Source organism: Apteryx rowi, unplaced genomic scaffold (genome assembly GCF_003343035.1).
Source record: "Apteryx rowi isolate R43461 unplaced genomic scaffold, aptRow1 scaffold_113, whole genome shotgun sequence".
NCBI classification, from domain to species: Eukaryota; Metazoa; Chordata; class Aves; order Apterygiformes; family Apterygidae; genus Apteryx; species Apteryx rowi.
In genome coordinates this window covers 1281737-1302864 of record NW_020447342.1, presented here as the reverse complement: position 1 = coordinate 1302864, position 21128 = coordinate 1281737, and the positions used below count along the sequence as shown (strand labels likewise).

At 41.7% G+C, this 21128-nt stretch overlaps 1 protein-coding gene and 1 long non-coding RNA gene across 2 annotated transcripts in view; one reads left to right on the top strand and one right to left on the bottom strand.

Moving 5' to 3' along the window:
• Positions 1-21128, top strand: part of NRG1 (neuregulin 1) — a 298496-nt gene that overhangs the window by 137207 nt on the left and 140161 nt on the right. The window contains exons 2-3 of the mRNA XM_026078240.1: positions 13676-13853; positions 20163-20287. Coding sequence (XP_025934025.1) covers positions 13699-13853; positions 20163-20287 — 280 coding nt within the window. The 5' untranslated portion in view covers positions 13676-13698. The remainder of the gene's footprint in view (positions 1-13675; positions 13854-20162; positions 20288-21128) is intronic.
• On the bottom strand, positions 7390-11710 carry LOC112972132. Its single transcript, XR_003255552.1, has 3 exons — positions 11677-11710; positions 10543-10702; positions 7390-7491 (listed from the first exon to the last, which is right to left on the bottom strand). It is a non-coding gene; the product is annotated as an uncharacterized LOC112972132 (long non-coding RNA).

The following is a 21128-nucleotide window of genomic DNA, read 5'->3' as shown; positions in this document are numbered from 1 at the left end:
TCGTTATTACGTACTTATCAGTGTAGGACAAATTTTGGAGAAGGAAGTACTGCCAAGCTAGGACATATGGCTGGAATCAGGTTTCAGTCCATCAGGAAGAGGCTTTAGTACACCTTATTTCTCTGTGTGTTTATCACAGGAGTTGTCAGCCCCTATCAGACCAGGCCTCTTCACAGTTACGTCCTCTCCCCAGCGATCGGGCAGGATCCCAGACTGAGTTAATATGGGAACATTTTGGAAACTGGTACTCCTGAACACATGGGAGTGTTGTGAGACCGAGAGAGAGTCCTTGGTCTGCAGAATGAACTTAAGACCACCACCCAGAAGGGCAGGAGAGAGAGTAAGTGGGCATCTCTCAGCAAAGACACTCATATTGTTTCGTGGTGGTGGCAGTAGCAAAATCATCTGGGGAAGAAGAGCCAGATGCTACATCATTTTAGATAAACAGCAGACTCATCTTTTTGCTCATCCCGAGGCTATAAATCCTGTCTGCAGTGGGCTTCCTATAAAAGAGTAGGGTCTGCTGTGCTCATGCCATCTGGCAGGAATGCGTGTTTTAGCAAACCTGATACACCTGCTAGTTCTGCTGCTGGAGCTGCACAACAGTTTCCACTGTAATCCCCTGTTTCCCAAGCCCTTTTAGGATCAGATTTTTATGTTGGTTTGTTTTCTTCATGGAATACGAGTTTCTTTCTCATGTCTTCTAGAAAGCTTAGACAAAAGAAATACCTGGCAGCCCCTATGGGTTCAGCATGGTTAGGGAGAAAATAATGCATTTGCTCTGTTAGGTGGCAGCCACACTGTTCAATGAAAACCCAGACTGAAACTGGACATGATACTGTCTCTGTGAGATAATGAGTTTTTGTTTGATTTATGAAAAATGGCTTTTTCTTGAAGGAGTACTAAAAGAAAGAAAAAAGTGATGACACTTATAACCTTTGGCTTTTTGTCAGGGAGCTGTTTCAAGGCACTCTGGCTTGAGATTTTGGCTCTGTTGGGAGAGCAAAGAGATGTAGACTCAGACCTTGCAGTTCAACTATCCAAAAATAAATTGAGCTACTTTGAGCTTTCAGTGGGACTCTGCAGTAGAAACAGCTTTGCTGCAGATAAGCATGCAGTGGTATTACTAATGCTCTTCAGTAATTTATCAGCAGCAGAAAAGCACATTTTATGCAGGCTGCTGTGTGTATGTAGTTCAGGTGATTCATGATTGAAGTTGGTGTCCAGGCTGGGAATTAAGGAAGTGGAAGAGTTTCCTGTTGCAGAAATAATGGTAAACTGAAACTTTTGTTTGCAATGACGTGGAAGAGAGAGGTCACAGGAGATGACATGTGAAAATCTCCAGCTCAGAAGTAATAAAATAAAGCTGTTGCCCATAATGCAAGTATCAATTGAGAATGAAACAAAAAGGAGAGTAGGGGATGGTCCAATTAGCCCTTTTGTGCAGATGTTTAGAATCACATTAATGTCTTTATAGCTTGAATGATGGCCCCGTACTTACATGTATGAGTGATAACACACAAAGTTGCTGTCATTAAAGTCAAGTTTCTTGAATCAAATCAATTGAAGTAGAGAGAGCATTGCCTCTAGGAGGACCTGTTAGGACTAATTTAATCCAGAAGTTTATTGATTCAACTTAATTTGTTAAGGAATTGATTTTATTGTGCATTTAATCATAAATCAGCTTTAAATCATTTAAGTGTGTTCACACTGAGGCTTTCAATTGGTTTAAATAAAATTGATTTATAATTTATTTATAATTCTGGAAATTTGGAGATAGAGAAGGTCTGTGCTTTATTTTTCCCCCCTTATAAAGATTGCAGCATATTTCCTAGTCTTCTAGAGTGAAAAGCTGACTGTATCAAATCAATGACAAAGCATTTTGATTTCACAGGGCCAGAATTTTGCCTTAGTACTGTGCTAGGCCTTCAGTTCTTATTGTAACACAAATAAGGCCCTAGATGCTTGCACGCTTCGTATAATCAATTTTCAGGCTGTGACTTCACCCAAAACTGTGACACATGAAAACCATTTCTAACTTAAAAAAAAAAGTTAGGTAAGGGAGTTTCACTTATTTTACCACATGTTTATTCTTTTAACTGGCAGCCAGTTCAGAATTTATATGTGGAGTTTTTTAGCTAAACCTTGTGTTTCTCTTCTGTTAATGGAGACTCTAGACTGGGGCATAAGATTTGGTAAATTATGCACATTACTTACTAGGGTAATTTCGACTGAATCTAGAAGGTCTGTATGTAGCTCCTATGTAAAGAATATCACCTTTATGCATTTAAAAGCCATAATTCCTTCCTGACAAGACATACTGGTGGCCACATTTCACAGGGAATAGATACTTAAGATGTTAAATAATCATTAACTGGTAAGATTTATTTAATGCGTGTTATATTCTTTTTCACATAATCATAGATTTTAAGGCCATTGAGGGATTTTGGCAAAAGATTACATAAGCACCTGCCAGGATAAGCTTGATAGATATGGACTGGAAGCTCTAGGTTGGACCTGATGTTCTCTTTGAGACCTATTTCACTCTTTCTTGTATTCGTGTGTTGATCCCTGTCCTGTGTGACCTGCTACTTTCATGCAGGTTTCCTGGTCTGCAGTTCCATGGCACTCAGTTGATCAGGAATATATTTTTTAAAAGCCTTGTAATTTTTCCTGCATAATTTTTGAACCTTTGACTACAGTCCAGAGACCATTTCAGAGTTGCATAAAGTCTTCCTGTCCCTCTTCCAGTGAAAGCTGAAGCGTGGCATATTTCTACACGCTTTACTGATCATGTGGTTACAGATTTTTGGAGGTTGATCTTTAAAAAGAAATCTAATCTTGTATAATAATTTAACCAGGAGAGATGCTTCTAATTAGGTCTTCTTGAGCACTGTTTTTTGATTGTAAGTATTTAGCAAAATTTATTCTTAAGAGGTTTTAGTACTCCTTCTTAAGAGGGTTTTTTTTTTCATTTTTCATTTGTTTGAAGATTACGCACATATTTAAACAGGTGTGCAGTTCTTTCTCCATTTTCCCATAGCTGCATAGTCTAAATGTGAGGTTCAGTATATGTCAGAAGTAAATTGTTCTGAAGGGTGTGCATGAGATCCTTTCTGCATACTGTGTAAGTACATTATGGTAAGTGCTATGCTTAGATTTTTTGCTGAATTGAGTTTGAGTGGGTAATTTATGTACAATGCCCAGCTATATCCAGATCCCCAGTTCCTAAAATGACTCAAACATCTTTGGGATTCATTGGCTAAACTGTTTGTCTACCTCCTGATAAAAAAAAAGAAAGATATTGCTAATAAACATTACCAAGTGATGGCAACCTCAGTTGTCTGAAAGGGCAGGGACTACGTGTGCTGTGTCCTTGGGATAAGGAAGTCCTTTTGTGGTGCAAATTGTACCCTTCTGGGACTGTCAAACCAAATTCTCCTTTCTTAGTGTGTATGTATGAAAGCAGTCATCTTCTAATATGACTTTGGAGTGGAGGAGCAGCATGTTCCACTAGTGACAGTTCTAATGTTTTTTGCCTGGCGGAGATTTCGACAGCCAGGTGCAAGAGGAATCCCTCTTTCACGTGCTGTGGTGCTTGGCTTGATGCTGGCACATGCAACGCTGCCATCTGTGCCCAGCACCAGAAGAAAATAACCCAAAAGTACTTGACCAAGGTGACCCCATCAAAATTTGGGTTGTGACAGACCCTTCCCACAGGTTTTCTGTGTGTTGTCTTTGGGCACATGGATGCTTTTGTAGGCATAGGTGCTTCCACAGCCTGTGCTGAACACTCCGGTAAATCCCAGCAAGGGAGTATTGCTAGGAGGCTTGACCACATAGGATTTAAATGGGAGAAGGGGAAAGAATATGGTGAATGGGGAGCCAAAATCCATAGTGTTAAGTTCAACTTGTGCATTAGCAAATCAATGTCTTGAAAGCTTGGAAGTTCTTCACACTGCCGTGAATATTTTATGCAGCCTGTAATGCAATGCCAACTTCTTTCTTTTGATGCTTAAATTAATCTTCTTTTCTCAAAATTGATCTCTACCTTTTAGCTTTGGTTTGGTTCGTGTCAAGAAAACCATCAGACTTAGACTTCAGTTCAGGTTTTCTACCTTCCCACTCAAAAATTTCAGCAGAGATGAGTATTTCTTTGTGGGGAGAAACATCAACAGATAACTGAACCCATTAAAACTGCCAGCTGTGTCTGAGAATGTCCAGAAATCTTCTAAACTATTGTTCAGATACCATTATTCATACTTTTTTTATTCAATTTGTCATTAAATGGGAAGGTTCTCAAGGATGGACACTGGAAGCTTCTCTTGGGGATGTTGCATGCAGGGCTGGGTGCAGTCCTGGTGCTGTGGAGGAGGCAGGCATGGGGTCAATCTTCATGTGTCTTTCCAGACAGTGTGTGCATGGAGGTTACACCTTGCTCTACCCCCGCAAAGATATTTCCACTCCTGCATGTCACATTCCTAATGTTAGTTTAAGCATAACTTGAGATACCTCTAGGAAGCAGCTATTCCCAGATACAAGTAGCAAATTGTTGAAATGCAAAGGCTGCTATTGCTTAAACACTTTCATTTGGGCATGCAGCAATTTGAGTATTATTCACACGAAGTTTGGGCAATCTTTTTTGGCTTTGGTTTGTACAGCACCTAGCTAGGGACCTCTTCCATTAAGAGAGTTTCCAAACACTGCTGCAATAGGACTTACCAATGGCAGTAACAAATCAGTGCTTGAATTCTCCTAAACTATTTGCTTCAGTATGTTATAGCAGTTCATTCAATGGGTTAATCGCACACATTTATAAAATAAGCACTTTTCTCCAGATATTTAGGTGTGTCTTCATTTTTTATAGGGTGTCTCCTTAGCTGTTTACAGGAGCTAAATAAGCATATTCAGCATTATGCCTTTTGTTATTTAACATATGTCTTTCACTGATATTGCATAAGGAACTGATGGTTAGTCTGTTAAATCCATCCTTATACAGAGGTACTGCAGTGCATCTTACCCTTTTCAGGAACTTCTGGCTTTCTCTGCCATCCTTGTTAAGAGAAAATTACAGGAAATTTGTGGCATAAAAGATGTGTGTGTGCTCATGTGTTACATTTGTTCATATATTGCCTACTCATGATTATTTTGTATCCTTTTCTTAATGTACCCTGTGGTTCTGTTGTCATTGCTGTACCTTGATCCATTTGTTCAACTGAACCATCTTCATCATTATCCTACTTTCAAGGCGAAGATTTCTGAGAACTTAAGTCCTAAATTCGTGCTAGGCTGCCTCAGTAAGGTGCTCCTGCTGTCTCCCATTGACATGTGGCAGATACTGGTTTCCCTGGACTCTTGAAAACTGAGTCATTTCCTCTGATGCTGAACTATGGATTTGATGACCTTTCTGTGGGCTTTGTGGGAAGGTGATTGTCTTGGGCTTTTGTGGGGGGTAGTTGTTTTGGTGAAGCTCATTTCAGGTCTTTCTGTGTGTACTTACTGGTTATTACTTCCAGTGCTTGTGTCACGGGTCCCTGAACTCGGCTTACTTGGGTATCACTGTTGGTGGTGGCCATGACTCCAGGCTCTGTGAGTCCATGCAGCTGTAACACCTTGTGGTACCTTGTATCTCACAGTCTGGGAATCCCATCTGACCCCCTTTCACCGAATTTCATCTGTCTTAGCACAGCCTATTCCCCCTGTGTTGTATCATTGGTTAATAAGACATCCATGTGTGCTGTAGGGCTTTCTGGCTTTCCTCTTCAATATGGAGAATTATTTTAACACTTGGGAAATTTATGTCAAACGTTAGACTACAGTTTGTCTGAAGCCATTTTAATTCTTCACTGTGCACAGATGTGGCAGACTGTTGCTTTTATGCATATAGGACTGAGCTCTCCTTGGGAGTAGGGATGGTTTGGCAGGTTTAATTAGGAAGATCTCTGCCCAGGCACATAAAAGTCTCCTCACAGTATCTCTGTGATAGATGGTGTTGTTCTTTCTCTTAAGGCCTTCACTGTCTCAAGGGGATGAGGCAGGTTTTGAGGAGTAGCAGGGCCTGCCGTGGATAAACCCACAGTAGGCAATTTATTGACTGATGCGTGGCACACTTTCGTCTGTGAAGTGGAACTATTGCAGAATCAGAACATTCTGAAAAGCCAAGGAAAGAGTGTAAGAAGAAAAAATGGCCTGTTTCTATGATGAAGTTTAAGGGAAAGCAATGATTCAATTCTTTGTGCATGAATGCTCCAGCCATGCTGGAACAGTCTGAAGGGAAAGAGCATGATGGAGAAGTGCTGAGAGGATGGAGAGTCAGCTGAGTCCAAAGGAGGTGGAAACAAGAGTTAAGAAATTTAACAGATGCACATGAGATTTCAAAGCCTACAGGATTCAGTACACAGAAGACTGCATTCCCTGGTGGTGGCAAGTACAGGAGTGTGCAGGAGAACAGAAAATGTGAGAGGGAAAGGAGGAGATGGCTGCAGCACTTTGGATCCCTCAGACTGAAAGACTAAAGCTGTAGGGAGGCTATCAAAAAAGTGTAAGTTCTACAAAAACAAACAAAAAAGGAGTTACCTAAGAATTCGATTTTCATTGGCAATCCACTGTTGTGGAGTGGAATGCACTTTGAAATGATGCCAAAGGAGAATGTACTTGGAATATTGTTGTGTTGCTCATCTTTCCTTTCTTTTTCTTTTTTCTTTTCTTTTTTTTTCCATTTCTCTTTATTCTTCCCAGCACCAGCTTTGGGCACACCTAAATAGCCAAGTGTACACCACGTTTTAGACCAAAGTTTAAATCTGGCGTGCCTCTCAACTCAGGAATCTGGTGAATCTTTCAAATCTGGCCATAAATCCTAGTCTGAGATCCAGCCAAATTAACAATGCCATCAAGGCCTTTGATCTTAGGAGGTTTTCTCAGCTGTGCTAGTCTCTGTTTGACGACTTAGGGCAAGTCTTGCTGGAAGCAAAGATACAGAATAGTGTTGAAAATACTTATGCTGGAGAGTAGATGAGAGAAAGAGACAAACGTATGTTGCAGCAAGCCACCTTTCCTGCCCTCATCTGACTTCAGTGCCTGTAACTCAAGACAAAGTTTTCTAATATGCAGTCCTGAAATTCAGCTCCTAAATCAAAAGTGGCTTCATTTTTAAAAAAATCATTGAGTACTTGCAGGTCCCCTTGAAGTCCATGGTATTTATGCCTGCCTAGCATTTCTAAGCATTGGATTGCTTTCATTTTAGTGCTGAAATAAAGATTCTGGAGTATACCTTTGTGCACTTAGGTATGTAAAATACGCCCTGCAAGGTTTTTGTATCGACTTTATGAGCAGTTGTCCCTACATTGCTTATTGGATATCAAGTATATTTATTTTACGCTGTCCCCGCATTTTCAGCCTGTATGATCAGGTTTTTGTATTGACAGTGTCTAACAGGATCATGAGCGTTTATCAGGCAAGTAGCTAGTTGGAGTCAGCTGCAGCATTTTGAACCTGAGGAGAGAACGTTTAATGCAATCAGGCTGTGTATTGCTGTAGACATAACCATCAGTAAATAAATTAAGTGTTGACCTTTAAATTATAATCTTTAGGTTAGACGCTCGCTCACACCCAGTTTTTGTTGTGCAGCCTACATTTTGCTGTCTTTGAATTTGGTTCCCTGTCTCTGAGGAGGTCTAAGCTCTGAAACTGATACTTTGAGTGACTGCACAAGGCTTGACAGCTTGGTATTATCTTGTTACAGAGAGTAAATGGCACTCTCAGTCTTTCCCTCATGCGCATGGTTCTGCTTCTGGACATGCTGGTTTGTCACTGCCATCCTTTTTCTCACTCCGCTGCAGACACTTTTTATTTACACAAAGTGGAGGGGAGTAGGGAGACCTTCTCCATTTGCATAGTACTTTCTCCACTTTTCCATTTTCAGCGACCTGTTGAAAACATTGCCCTCCCAAGGTCATGTTATGAAATGGCCTATAAAACTCTTCTTGGAAGGGTTCGCTGGGATACCAACAGAGAGAACAAAAGTGAGATTAACACAAGCTCAGAGAGCAGCTTCATGGCTAGAGATACATCTCCATGAATGTTGGCATGAAATACCATGCACTTGATAGCATTTCACCCAAAATAAACTAGTAGTCTAGGCAGGGCTCTTTGAGTCTGTTGGGTGCACCATTACGTTGAAAGAATTGAGTGAGACTACACCACCATCATACCTAAACCTACCGTGCTCACTGAGTTTAGACACAAACTCTCCACAGCCTGGGAAGATCAGTTCCTAGCCAGGGAAACCAGTCACAGTTGCCTTTGCAACTAGCTTTTGGAAGGAGTTATTCTGTTTTATGGTGGCATTTATTTGTTCCTTCCTGGTCCAAAAAAGCATATGGCTAGAGTGCTACACCCTCTCCCCTTTGCTCTGTTTCTTGGTACTAGCTACTCTTATGGTCTCCCTTCTATCGGCCTTTACAATATCTAGAATTTCTAGATATATGTATAGCAAAAATTTCCTTGTAGCATAACTAAGAAGAATAAGATTCTGTGGATCTTGGTTTTGCATGCAGTGCTCAAAGATAAACGTTGATTCTGCTTTTTTCCTTTTGCTCTTTGTCGCAGACATAAGTGTTCAAATCATACCAAGATCCGGAAGCTGAAACATGTTTGGCCATATTTTCAAAAGAGTTCAGCATTGAACAATGTGCATTTAAGCAACTTGTTGAATTTTGCAATTTCTCAACTCCTTTTTAGTTATTCTGGTATTTTGGAGAGCTTACTTGTGCAGGATTATGTTCTATCATCACCCACAGTGTTTTATCATATAGGTAATCTGCACAGAGACTTAGCATGTGGGAATGAAATAGCTAGATTTTGAAAACTGCTCAGAATCCAAATGTTGCCTGAGATAATAATAGGAGTACTAAAAACAAAACCAAACCACAAAACTGCCTGCTTTTTTAGTTGTCTAAACAGGAGCAAAATTATTTCAAAAATAGCTTATAGAGTTTATGCCGAGGGCTTTAGAAAATCTGGCCTGCTGATGATAAATCTGAGCTTGATTACAATCTCATATGCAAGGGGAGAAAGCTTTTTGGAAATATTATAATTTGTCATGTATTACTTCACTGCATGGAGCATTATGGTACAAAAAAGCAAATTCAAGACCAAGGCAATGGATGTTATTCTTGTGGCTTCCATTGCTTTTCACCAAACTGTGGGTCACAATTTTGCACAGCAAGCTACGCACACCTGCGTATTGGCAAGAATGCCTAACACATTCCTGTGTTCAGATGCTTAAAAGGCTTTGTGCCTTCCTAGGAAAAACAAAAAAACAAAAAACAAAACCTCATGGAATTTCAGCTGAAAGCATGTGGTTGTGTGATAATATTTTGCAGGTTTCCTGTTTAATTTGTTCAATGTGTTGAGCTTCCATGCAGATTAACTATACAATCAAACACTGAGGGTGAGAAGATAGCTGTGCCTTGCCAAACTCACCAAGAAATAAGAAGTTATCTCCAATCATATATTATCAATGTGTCTTTTGCAGAGTGAATATGGAAACACGTGTTCCTTGACTGAGATAATGTTATACAGGCCAGTAAGAAAAATGCTAGAAAATTGCAGCTATTCAGACTGCCTTAATAAGCAAAGGTCTAACAATCTGCATGCTTTTGCTGGTTAAATCCTTCTCCTGGGCTTCCAGCAGTGTGGGCCCTTTGCTGACACAACTGCTCTGTGGCTTTGTTAAGGCCTTTCGCATCATGATTACCCTCTCTCCCTGTTATCACCCATGTTGCTTTCTTGGACAGTCTGTCAAGTCAGTGAAGGTCCATGGGTCACAGAGAGAGGTCCTGACCGAGGAGTGTGAAAAGCCCGGGGTTAAACGTGGGTGCCTTTCCGTGTGCCTAATTGACTCCTCAACTGGGAGGCCCTCCCAGGGTTTCAGCATATTGCCAGTGCAAAGAATACATATAGAGCAGATCCCCGTGCACCTTTCATTCAAGCAGTGCCGCGCGGGGAGTGTTTCCACGGTTAGTTTCCAGCGTTTCTCTTCGGGATGTGCTTATTTTCTTTGCTGTCTGGCCTTTGTCGTTCTTTGACTGAGGGCACGTGTAAGAGCTCTGCCGCTGTGATACGGCAATGACTTACAATGGCAATACCCAAAAGTCGATCAGCAGTAAATGCTGCGAGACTTCTCTTCAACGCTCAGCGCGTGTTTTGACCAACTCATTCTGGCACAGATGGTCTCCTAACCTCCGTGCATTTTTAGGAGCCACAGAAAGGGCTTCCCCTGCCCTTTCTCTCTTGTTCTTCCCTGCAAGAGCAAACTTTGCCCTGAGCGTGTGACAGGAGCCCTGCCGGTGGTGGGAGCGGGGCTGTGAGAGGCAGACGCAGGAAGAAATGGACAGAGAGGAGCCAAGCTGGCGTGAGATGCCCCAGGAGCCAGCGAGGAGGGGTAGGGAGGCGAGGGCAGCGTCCGTGTTCAGTTATCCTTATAAATATCTGTGCCTGCTTTAAAGTCGTTTTCTTCCCTCAGACAAGGTCATGCCTTACCAGAACTGGAGAAATTGACACAGGCTGTGATAAAAGTCGGCTATGTCTTGCAGCGTTGGAAGCTGTAGCTGATCTCAGTCCAAACACCCGTGCTGTAGTTTTATCAGCACTAGCTTTCTCATGTGCCTGGCAGGTCTGATTAGCTTTTGCAAAAGAGTAGCTGAAAAGAAACAAACATAGTGTAAATGAAAGGAAAAAAAAAAGAAGGAATCTCTTTTTCTGACATGTCTGTGAGCAGCTTTTACTGCTTTCCCTGGAGACCCTGCATGCTTGGACAGCGAGTTACTGTGAAATAGTGAGGGTCACTGCCATTGATTAAATCCTCTTTTATGTTTCCTGGTAACTCCTGAATTATGGCAAGAGTTGAGCATATTAATTTCACACTTTTTTTTCATTGACAGCCCTGATGGAGGAAAAATTCTGCAAGTCATTTCAAGTAGATAATATTGAATTAAAATAAAATTCAGGAACAAAATGGCATCTCCGTCTCATTCCCAGTTTCACACTGATGTGTTGACAGGAAAATCAATAACCAGCTGAAGTCTTAAGCACAAAAATTTTGAGCCTTGCAATTATAGTTGTTCCCTTAATCTATAGAAGATATGGAATAGGAATACTTTGAGTGAAATATATTAAAATAAGAAATATTACTTTTGTATTTCATACCTCTGCAGCTCCTTTTCTCACTTTGTGACAGAAGACTATAACCTTAACTCTTAACTGACAGACTGAAACTGTCAGCAGAAACCTCAGCAAAGCTGTTAATTAATGCTAATTATTTTGTTGGAAATTTTAAAGATGACATTTTTCAAAAATTGTTTCATTCTTTTGGGTAAATGTCTGAATATTTATACACGTGTACATATGTGTGTGTGTGTGTGTGTGTGTGTGTGTGTGTACAAATATATCTATTCACACAAACACATACAGGTATATATATTTAAACATACTGCTTTTAGAATGGTGTGTGGGCATTTGTTTTGCAGCAAACAAAAAATGTTTTGATAGCATTTGGGGGACGAGTTTGGATTTCTTAAATTATGACATGGGGAAAAAGATGGAAACCAAAATATAAGAACACATTTTGAGGGAAATTTCTTCCTGATCATGAAACTCTAAACTTCAAGCACTTACCTAGTCTGCCATACTGCCTGAAGGCAGTCGTCTACCCCCAACTAAAATCTCCACTGATGGAAATTAATTCCACGTCCTCCCCAGACAAGCTATTCCTGCATGTGCTGGTCTCCCTGTCAGATATATTGCTGATGTCCAGTCTAAGACTTCCTGCCAGTTACTTTTTGTCCTAGCCAATGGAGACACAGAGAAAAAGTTGTTACCTTCCACTTAATCAGATTTTTTTTTTTTTTAATATTGAAGGCTGTTCTGTCCCCATCTGGCCTTTCTGCTGGTGGCACAGCAACCACACCTCGTTCGCTCTTTTGTCACAGACCATGTTTTCCCTGCCACCCACCATTTACGTTGTTCCCTGGGCTGTTCCCAGCGGGTCCAGTTTCCAAGGACATCAGGCCTTCCCTGATTTCCTCTGCTTCCCTGTGCTGGGAACAAAAAGGTTGCCTCACGTGTGGGACAGGCAGCACTCCTGTGTATACCAGGCAAGTGCTTATCAGACCAGTGTTTATCCAGTTCTTTTGACAAATTTTTTTGTCAAGTTAAGCTAAGAGTTAAGGCTGTGATGGTGCCGCTTGATTTCTGCCTGATTGGAATAATTACTAAGGGCAATTGACGCCTTCAAGTCTCCAAAAAACACAAGTGACAAGTATCAAAACATAATCAAGTGTGCTCCAGGGTGTTTAACATTTTCTCATCATAGAACCGTATTGGAGACCTGCTGGTATCATGATGAAAGCTCCTGATTCTCATGTTGCGGAGAGCTGTTGGCCACCGAAGGCAGAGCCCATTTGGCCATTTGTTTCCCTAGACAATAGTACAGTAACACCAGAAACAAAAAACAGTAGACTTTAGTAAAGGTGCTGCATGTAAAATACTGTCCCTCCTGAGGATACAGACCTGCAATGAGGCACAACTGAGCAGAGCTGGATTCACAAGCCACCACCCACCAGCTGCACGGTTGTAGCTAGCAGCGCTTCCCTTATCACCCCTCCCCAGTAGGGCGGTAAATGTGTTATCCTGAGCCTCAGCAGAAATAGGGTTAAACTAGGTTTTTTTAATTCACTATTAGAGCAGGATAGATGCTGACTTAGACTTAACCCATTGGGTCACATGAAGGGTTGTGTCTCACAGAGCGACTACATCTCGTTGTGAAGCCTATGCTCAGAGACCTGTACTGGTTGTGGAGTCTTAGGGGTCTTCTTTAACTGGGAAAGTCCTAAACAGTTTGAGATTTACCTACACAAGAAACACCATTGCTATAAAGTTACAGAAATTCAGTGCATGTGAGCTGTTGGCTGGGCATTTGCAATGCAGTGTGCCCTTCTGGTTCCAAAATATACTTAATTGACGTTGATTCCCTTGATAGGCTTCCAAGCCCATCTCATGCCTCAGGGAAAGGTTATGGCCAAGCTGAGTTTTGAGCTAGGTGTATAATGCAGGTTATAATGTTCAGCTGGAGCAAGAACCTTCCCCTCAGGTTAGAGAAGCTGTTGAGTTTGTATTTATGCTTTTAGCTCTCCATCATGTCAGTTGCACCTGGAACCCTTGGATAGCCACTGACTCAGAGCAGTTGGAATAAATGACGCAGCAAGACACCCCCCCTTTCTCCTTCTGCATTACCTACTGGGATTGCCTGCCTCAGTATGCTGTCTCATGTCTAGGCGCACATGATCAGTTAAGTATTTTTAAAGCTTCATACCGAATACAGAAGCAGCACTTTAGTTCACGGTAAGACTGCATATGGCTTGCAGGCCTGTCACACAAGGCCCGTGTAGGAAGACTCCGAACAGTCAAACTAGCCTCTCGTTAAATGCTCCTATATGCATTAATTGTGGTATGCATAACACACAAATGACTCTTATCTTTTGTATTTTGGTATAGGAAGCTTTGCTAGTCTGGTTGGGAATTTGCTCTCTATGGCTTGCCTTAACTCAGCTTTGTTTGACACTGTTTTCCCGTCCAAGGATGGTCTAATCACCAGCTCGTTCTTTTATTTCTTTAGCGGTGCCTCCCAAATTGAAGGAAATGAAAAACCAAGAGGCTGCTGTGGGTCAGAAGCTAGTGCTAAGGTGTGAAACCACTTCAGACTACCCTGCGCTCAGATTCAAATGGTTAAAGAATGGAAAAGAGATAACCAAAAAAAACAAACCGGAAAATATCAAGATCCCCAAAAAACAAAAGTAAGTACAGAGACATATCTTGAAAGTGGGGGTGGGAGGGAAGGCATGTAAGCTGTTCATCACAATGCAAGCACTGAGGTTATTAATTGCAGTCTCTCTGCCACACAGAGCTAAATGCTATGAGTTATGGAAGAAGAATATTTAAGGAAACAGATGCTGACTTTATTTCTCTTGAACTTGTGCATGAAGTTGTATTATGTTATAAATATCCCATAATGTTCCCTTTTTAATTTCTGTTTTTATTCTCATAGCCAAAGACTATTGTTTTAACTTGTAAGTCTTGGAGACAGGCCTTTTTTAAACTACCAGTAAAACAGAGGTACCTTATGCATGTTGTCTGAAATCCAAGATTGTTTAAAATCATCAAAGCAGTGCAAATTTGGAAATATTTTTGAGATTCACTTTGCAAGCAATCCAGTCCTGAAGGAAGGCTGAACACTTCCTGCATTAGTCCTGGGTGCCCTATGCTCAGCTGGCAGTAGCCCATTACGGGAGGTATCCCAGTGCCTACAGAGTGAGGCATCAGTCTAGCAGACGTCAGGTGAGTTGGGAGGCCTGCAGATCCCATCCTTCCGCCTGGCACAGGGTCTCCTCTACGTGCGACTGGTGGCCAATGCCAAAGGATGGGGTGGTGCCTAGTTTCTGTGGGGAAAGCAGAAGAAGCTATGCAATAGCTTGTCTGCTTTGAGGCAGGAGAGAAATCTTTCACTCTTGTGTCTCTCCTATGCTGTTTAGGTGTAAAAGCCTTGAATGTGGCTGCTCCTCTACAGAAGGGAGCTGTGAAAATCTGTGTCCAAGCCCAGCCCTGCAATGCCCACTTCTCCTCCCCATAGGTAGGGGTGCTGCCAGCTGCGCCACACCATCCCTTCCCTCTGTGCAAGGCACAGCAGATCTGGGAGGCTCTGCAAGAGAAGGTATTTCCCTCCAAAGTGTTAAGTGCCCCTGTACTCGTTGCCAGCTCTCATCTCCTTAGACCAAACAGCAGCCCAAATCAAAGAGGTGCTTGTGCTTTCAGACTCATTTTGGATGAAAACTAGATGTCCTGCTCTCCCGTTCAGTTTCTTGTGCCACAGCCAGGGGCTGGTGAAGCAAGGAGTGGGGTAGAGCAGCACCGCAGCAGTCCCACGCTGCAGTCCCACAGGCAGCAAAGAGGGAACCGGTGATGTCTCTTTCCAGCATTGCTGAAATGGAGCTGTTCCAGGTGGCAGATAGCCTTGTAAATTGTCTAGACCCATTTGCAGGGCCATATGTCTCAGTCACAGTTGTGCTTCCAGCCTGTTCTGTAGACAAAAGGTTCAGGTCGGAGCCTGGACCTCAGCCGCCCCGGCTGCACAGTGCTGCCTGTGCAGGAAAAACACTATTTTCTCCTATTACATTTTGGCTGATGTTGATTGACTGTGGAACCCTGGCCCCACCAAACTGAGGGGAGTCAGGATTTCACCTTCTGTTTCCTCATGTTCCTCAGGGCTGGGCTCTATCTGCACAGCACTGGATCGGTACCAGTCTTGGCTATTAGCAGGCACTGGGAGACAGTGGAGTCCTTGGTGGGGGAAATTATCACCTGGAATTGAGCGGGAAATGGTTTTGAAGCCCCAGATCTGTACTGGGATGAACCCAAAGCCTCTCAAAGTTTTATGGAAGAAAAGGAGAAAGAAAGGAAGTGGTAACAGGGAAACTAGCTAGTAGCTGTTGGTTAGAGCACGTATGTGGAACACATGAGGCTACTTTTGAGGCTTATGAGCCAATAAATGTTTAACATTTCCCAAAAGTTACATTTGTGGTAGAAAAATGAAAAAACTAACAAATGTGACTTTTTTGGAAATAGAAATCTAAAGTTCTAGTCCCCCACCTTAAGTGTAGGCTTCAGCCTGGATTTCACACTTGGGTGTGCTACCCCAACAGCCACTCAATCTGGAACAGAGAAGACCTTTCACTTAGAGATGTGGAAGTCACTAGGCATAAAGTAAGAAAAAGAGTAAGACGAGGATTTTCTTTGCCCATATCTGAGGGATTTGGCTTGCCTTTTTGCTTTCAGATTGTAACTTGGGGAAGCATCAGTGCCTTGCCATTCCTCATTTTGCTCTTTGCATGTTCTCCCAAGGTGGAGTGGATATGAACAGCTTAAGAGGAGTTAGATTTTATTTTGATAGAAAATGGGACAGGCACATGTTCTGAGGCTAATGAAATGGAGAAAAAATGCAGTGCAAATGAATGCATGACAGGCCAAAATTAGAGTGCATGCAGATTAGAGTAAATAAAGCCACATAAGAATTTCCCATAACAAATGAAATGAATATCCATGATTAAGGGGGGGGGGGAGTTCATTTATTTTCCTCATGATTTTTTCATGACAGCACATTGATAAATATTTGTCTCATTCGTATGTTGCCACATTGTAAAAACAAGCTTTCTTAGTGTGAACACTTTACAATTATTAAGTGTGGGAAACATGTGCAAGGAAGGTTAGAGGTGGTTTTTGAGCTGTCTAAGATTAATGACTATTTTAAAGGTCAAATGGCTACATAAAAAGTAGGCTGTGTTTCTGAAGAACCATTATCAGTATGCAGGATAGCACAGTCCTATTGGTTCCTTCAATCTAGACAGCTGAGAAGAACACCTTCCATATTCTTATAAATCCTCATAAAGTTTGCAAATAGTGTTCAACAGCCAGAAGTGATTTCTGGCAATTTCATATTTTACAAAAAATCACTTTTCTCATTGTGTGTTGGCAAAATAAAACTTATTCACTGTGGGGAAAAAAGAAATGTTTCTGAGTTCTGACTATTTACCTTTAGATTTTTTAACAAATTGTGCAAATACCTGGTAGAATTGCTATGTATCTAGCTTACAAACAGAATGTGAAGGCTTTGGGTTGTCATCTGTAATAGGCATGGAAAAGACAAAACTACAGCTTAGTATTTATTGGATGCATTGGGTCAGGGGGAATACTACAGTTTCATAAGATTTGCTGAAGCAGGGGGCAGATGCTGACTGCATTTCCCTAGCTTTTTAATGTGTTTAGCAGAGTCTGTGGAACTGCAGGTTTCCCCAGAGCTTAGCATTTTGAAGATTGGCACTTCATGTAAAAACGGACTTCAGGAATCACTCTTCCAAGCTTGCTAGGTGGATTTTGTGGTGGCTAGTTCAAAGGGCGCAGGGCCCAGACATGATGACATTACCGTACCACAAGTGAATCACTCTAAATCACTGCGCCCCTCCAAATTCCAGCAGAAACTGAGAAAAAGACACTGCAAGAGTTAAAATAAAGAGAAATTGCATGAGTTTAAATTGTAGTGAAAGACATTAAAAGTAGTCAAATCTTTCAGTAAAAGATACCAAAAGCAAACACTTTTTACCTCAAATTTGCCATGGATGAAGAGCAAGCTCACAGTGAGTTTCTGCTGCTCTTACGATTGCTGGTGACTCATTAAGCCATAATACATTAATCGATGCATCCATCTAAGCGTTTCCTCTGTGTCAGTGGAAACCTTGGAAAAAACAGGCAACAAACAAGGTCTTTTCACCTGCTAATTGAACATCCCTGCTCCTGCCCACTTGTAATGCTAAGGTTTCATTGTCCTTCTCTGCATTTCAAATCCAGCTGAGGGCTTTACTTTTTTGTGTTGAGTAGTATGCTGAGCGGGGTAAATTTCACTTCATTACATGAACAGAAACTCCTGCGCCAGGGTTGGTTTGTCTGGGCACAGGGAAGGGGTTTGCTGCTGCAGCCAGCTGATGGCTTTGGAAGAAACTGCACTAGGGAACTTTGTGTTAAGTGCCCTGTGTTTTGGGCTTCTTCCTAGCTTAGGCTAGATATTTGCTCACAGATAGGCAATTCTGGATGACAGATGGAGCCTGGAAGCAAAGTGAATTCAAGCAGTCAGATAAACAGGGCTGGGACTGCGTTCTGTGGATATATTTTTTCCTTTCAGGCACAAATACAAACTTAGTAGTGTCATAGCTGCGATGAGCTAAATATATAGCAGAAGCAAGCTGGATAGGGAAAGGCATTTTCTGATAGAGTATGGTATATATTGAGAAAAGGGCAAGCTTTTGAACACAAAGTCCCTTATCAAGAACTGTAGCAAGTACTGTTGGAGTACCATATTGCTAAGGAGCTGCTTCATTTATGGCCATTGAGTCAGACTATTTTGAATTCTGCCCTAGTAAGTCTCAGTAATATCCTTAAGGTTGTAAATATTCATATTATTTCTCCTGTTTTCAGACTTTTTCTACAACCATGAATAAATTTGACTTATTAGACTTGTAAAAAATATGGTTGTTTCACTTATTTTAATATCATCTTAAAATTACAAAGGAAAACCCACACTTCCTCAGCTCTCTCCGTAGCTGTCACTTAAAACAGAGAATAAAAATTAATGTGGAGGGACAAGAGTTGCCTCCTCTAAAAGCCATGAGTGCCATGAAGATAGTTTGCATTGACACTACTTAATATCACAGAGTCATAGAGAGCAGAGATACAGAGAGTGCCCAAATAAAAGTGATATAGCTGCAGCTGTGCTTCCTCTTTATCACTGGGTTAAACTAAGTTCCCAGAAGCACTGTGTCTGTCTACATTGCTTCTCGAAGCACCCTGAGGCTGTAGTCTGCCCTCCATATAGATAAATGTCTGCAAGCATGGCTGAAAGATAACCCGTGGAGTATAGGAAGTATCACCTGTCCGCTCAAGCTTTTGGGTGGCGTAGACCACTGATGGATGTTCCTGGACAGGCCATCATCAGCTTGTTGTTGCAAAGGCAGATGTGTGGATGCCTGGCAAGAAGACTAAAGAGCAGGTCATGTTTACTGTGATATAAGCATAGCTATAAGATGAAAAATTCCCACCCAGAGAGGCAGTAGCTGTCAATGTCTCAACCCATTTCTCTGTAAGTCTGTGCTTGTACACCATCAGATACACAGCCAGGAACGCAGCCCAGTTAATTCAGCTTTGGGATCTGGGCTCCTAACATGAACTGCCAAGGAACCCCAAGTGGTCAGCTCTTCAGTCATTTACCTTTTCAGTAAACCTGATCAGATTGCTCACCTAAGCTTGGCTATTCCCTCTTCTTGGTCACAAGAAAGCTCTTTCAGGGCATGAGGGGGAAACTCTTATGATGTGGGTCTCTAGCAGAGCTAGGGGTCCATCTGGTGCATGGCTCTCATCTCAGGGCTGACTGCTTGGCAGTAGCACCTTTGCTTAGAGATGGGGAAGGCTGAGCTGCCCATAAGCAGATGTTAGAGATGGGGTAGTTGACTACACTGCTGGAGGGAGGGATGGCCATCTGTGCAGGGAGTGAAGAGACTTGGCTGGGCCGAAACAAAGCAACTCCTCAAAGATCTCTTGGCTTAGCGCTCATGACTAGCCGTGCTGGCGACTGGGAGATTTTAGAGGAAAAAACCTCCACATCCTTGGAAACTATTCTTCCCATTGGGGTAGGCTATCACAAGGAAGCCCATGCTCATGCAGTCTCCCAAGAGCTATTCTGTGGGTTATAAATAAAGGTCTTTGTTATAGGCAAAACTTCCCCAAGGACCTCTTTTAAAGAGAAACTGGGAAAAGTAATAATTTTGCAAATTTTCCCCAATCTAGTCATTTTCCACACTCCAGGTAATGGGATTACTGACATCGCATATGTTGGGGACCCCTTGAGTGACACCAGAACATGTTCCTACCAAATTAATGGGCAGGCAGGAGTTCTGCATTTTAAAATCTAATCTTAAAACCTTGGAGACTGATTAAATTACATCTCTGAGCCAGGAACAAAATGTAGCTTCATGCAAATTGTGCTCCTGCCCATAATTTTTTGTTAGCGCTGGAGAATGATTTACTATTGGGGTTTCAGAGGTTGTTAAAGAGAGTGGTGTGTCCTTATCTCATGATTATTTAGTCAGATGTTGGAAACTACAGTACTTACCCAGAAGTCTGCTACTGGCAACATGAACCCATAGGAAAGGGTAATCTATTTTAATATTACACCCATCTCCATGACATCTGAATAGCCAACAGTTCGGCTGAGAGAGGAAGGCTGTCTTTCAGACATTTCCTTTAAGAACAAAGCCTGCTCTCAAGCAGGAAAGCATAAACAAGTATCTTTATTTGAGTTCATTAATATGCCTGTTTTCCATCAGCCTGTAGGAGAGAGACTTTTTTACTCTCCTCCCTTCTTTCAAAACTGGATAGTGTTAACCTGTCAAGAGTATAAGAAAGGAAGACAAGACTCATTGTTGGGGGGAAAAGAGGGTGCATTAGTTGATGCGGCAACTGTTACTGCAATGTAGGACGTTTACACGCCTTTTCTAATTTCACAGGAAATACTCTGAGCTTCACATTTATAGAGCCACGTTGGCCGACGCCGGGGAATACGCATGCAGAGTGAGCAGCAAACTAGGGAATGACAGTACCAAAGCCAGTGTTACCATCACGGACACCAATGGTAAGCTTGGCTCTTTATTTTACTATCACGTTCAGAGACCTTGTATTTGTGCTGCCATTGGGACAAAAGGCTTTCAGGAAGGGAAAACTTTTGCTGGTGAAGTGGAAGTGGAAACACTGAAATCTATCAAGCGTGCCGAGAAAATAAATTAGGCCTGACTTGTCTCCTATGTATTCAGTATCAGTTTGACTTTCCTTACCCAGAGAAACGGCATCCTCTTATGCATGTTGGGAGAGAGCAGCATTTTCTGTGAGACACTTTCCGACACCAAGTACAACTCACAGCCTAAATAATCAAGATATGAAGATGAAGGAAAGGAATATTATTTTTATTCCTATCATACATATAGGTAGTGGAGGCACTATAGGCCTGTGGTGGAGCTTTCATTTAACCTGAAACAAGTTGCAATCTGATTTCTAAACCAAAACTTCCTCATCTGTCTTTAAGTAATATTTGTATGGTTCTGATTGCCACAGCTTTTCCTTTCAGAGATGTTGATGGGTTTTTTTGATTTTTGCCGTATTAGAGACATTTAGAGCAGGCTCTGTGATTGACCTGTCAAAGTTATTCAAAGGCATGAATGTTATTCAGGTACTGTGATTTAAATTTATTTCTTGAGGAACAGAGATTCTCATCAGGCAGATGGCTTTCAGACTTATCCAAACAATTTAAAGTTATTAAAGTTTTTTTTTTTCCCAGAGCTCCTTTCTGTTTCATTTATAGGAAGTTCCAAATGCTCCTGACAGAATTTAATGAGTGTTTTCGTAGTACACAAATGTTTTAGCAGTACTGTTTTTCACTGCAACTGTATTGGAGGCTGTGGTTCAGTAGAAAACTTGTT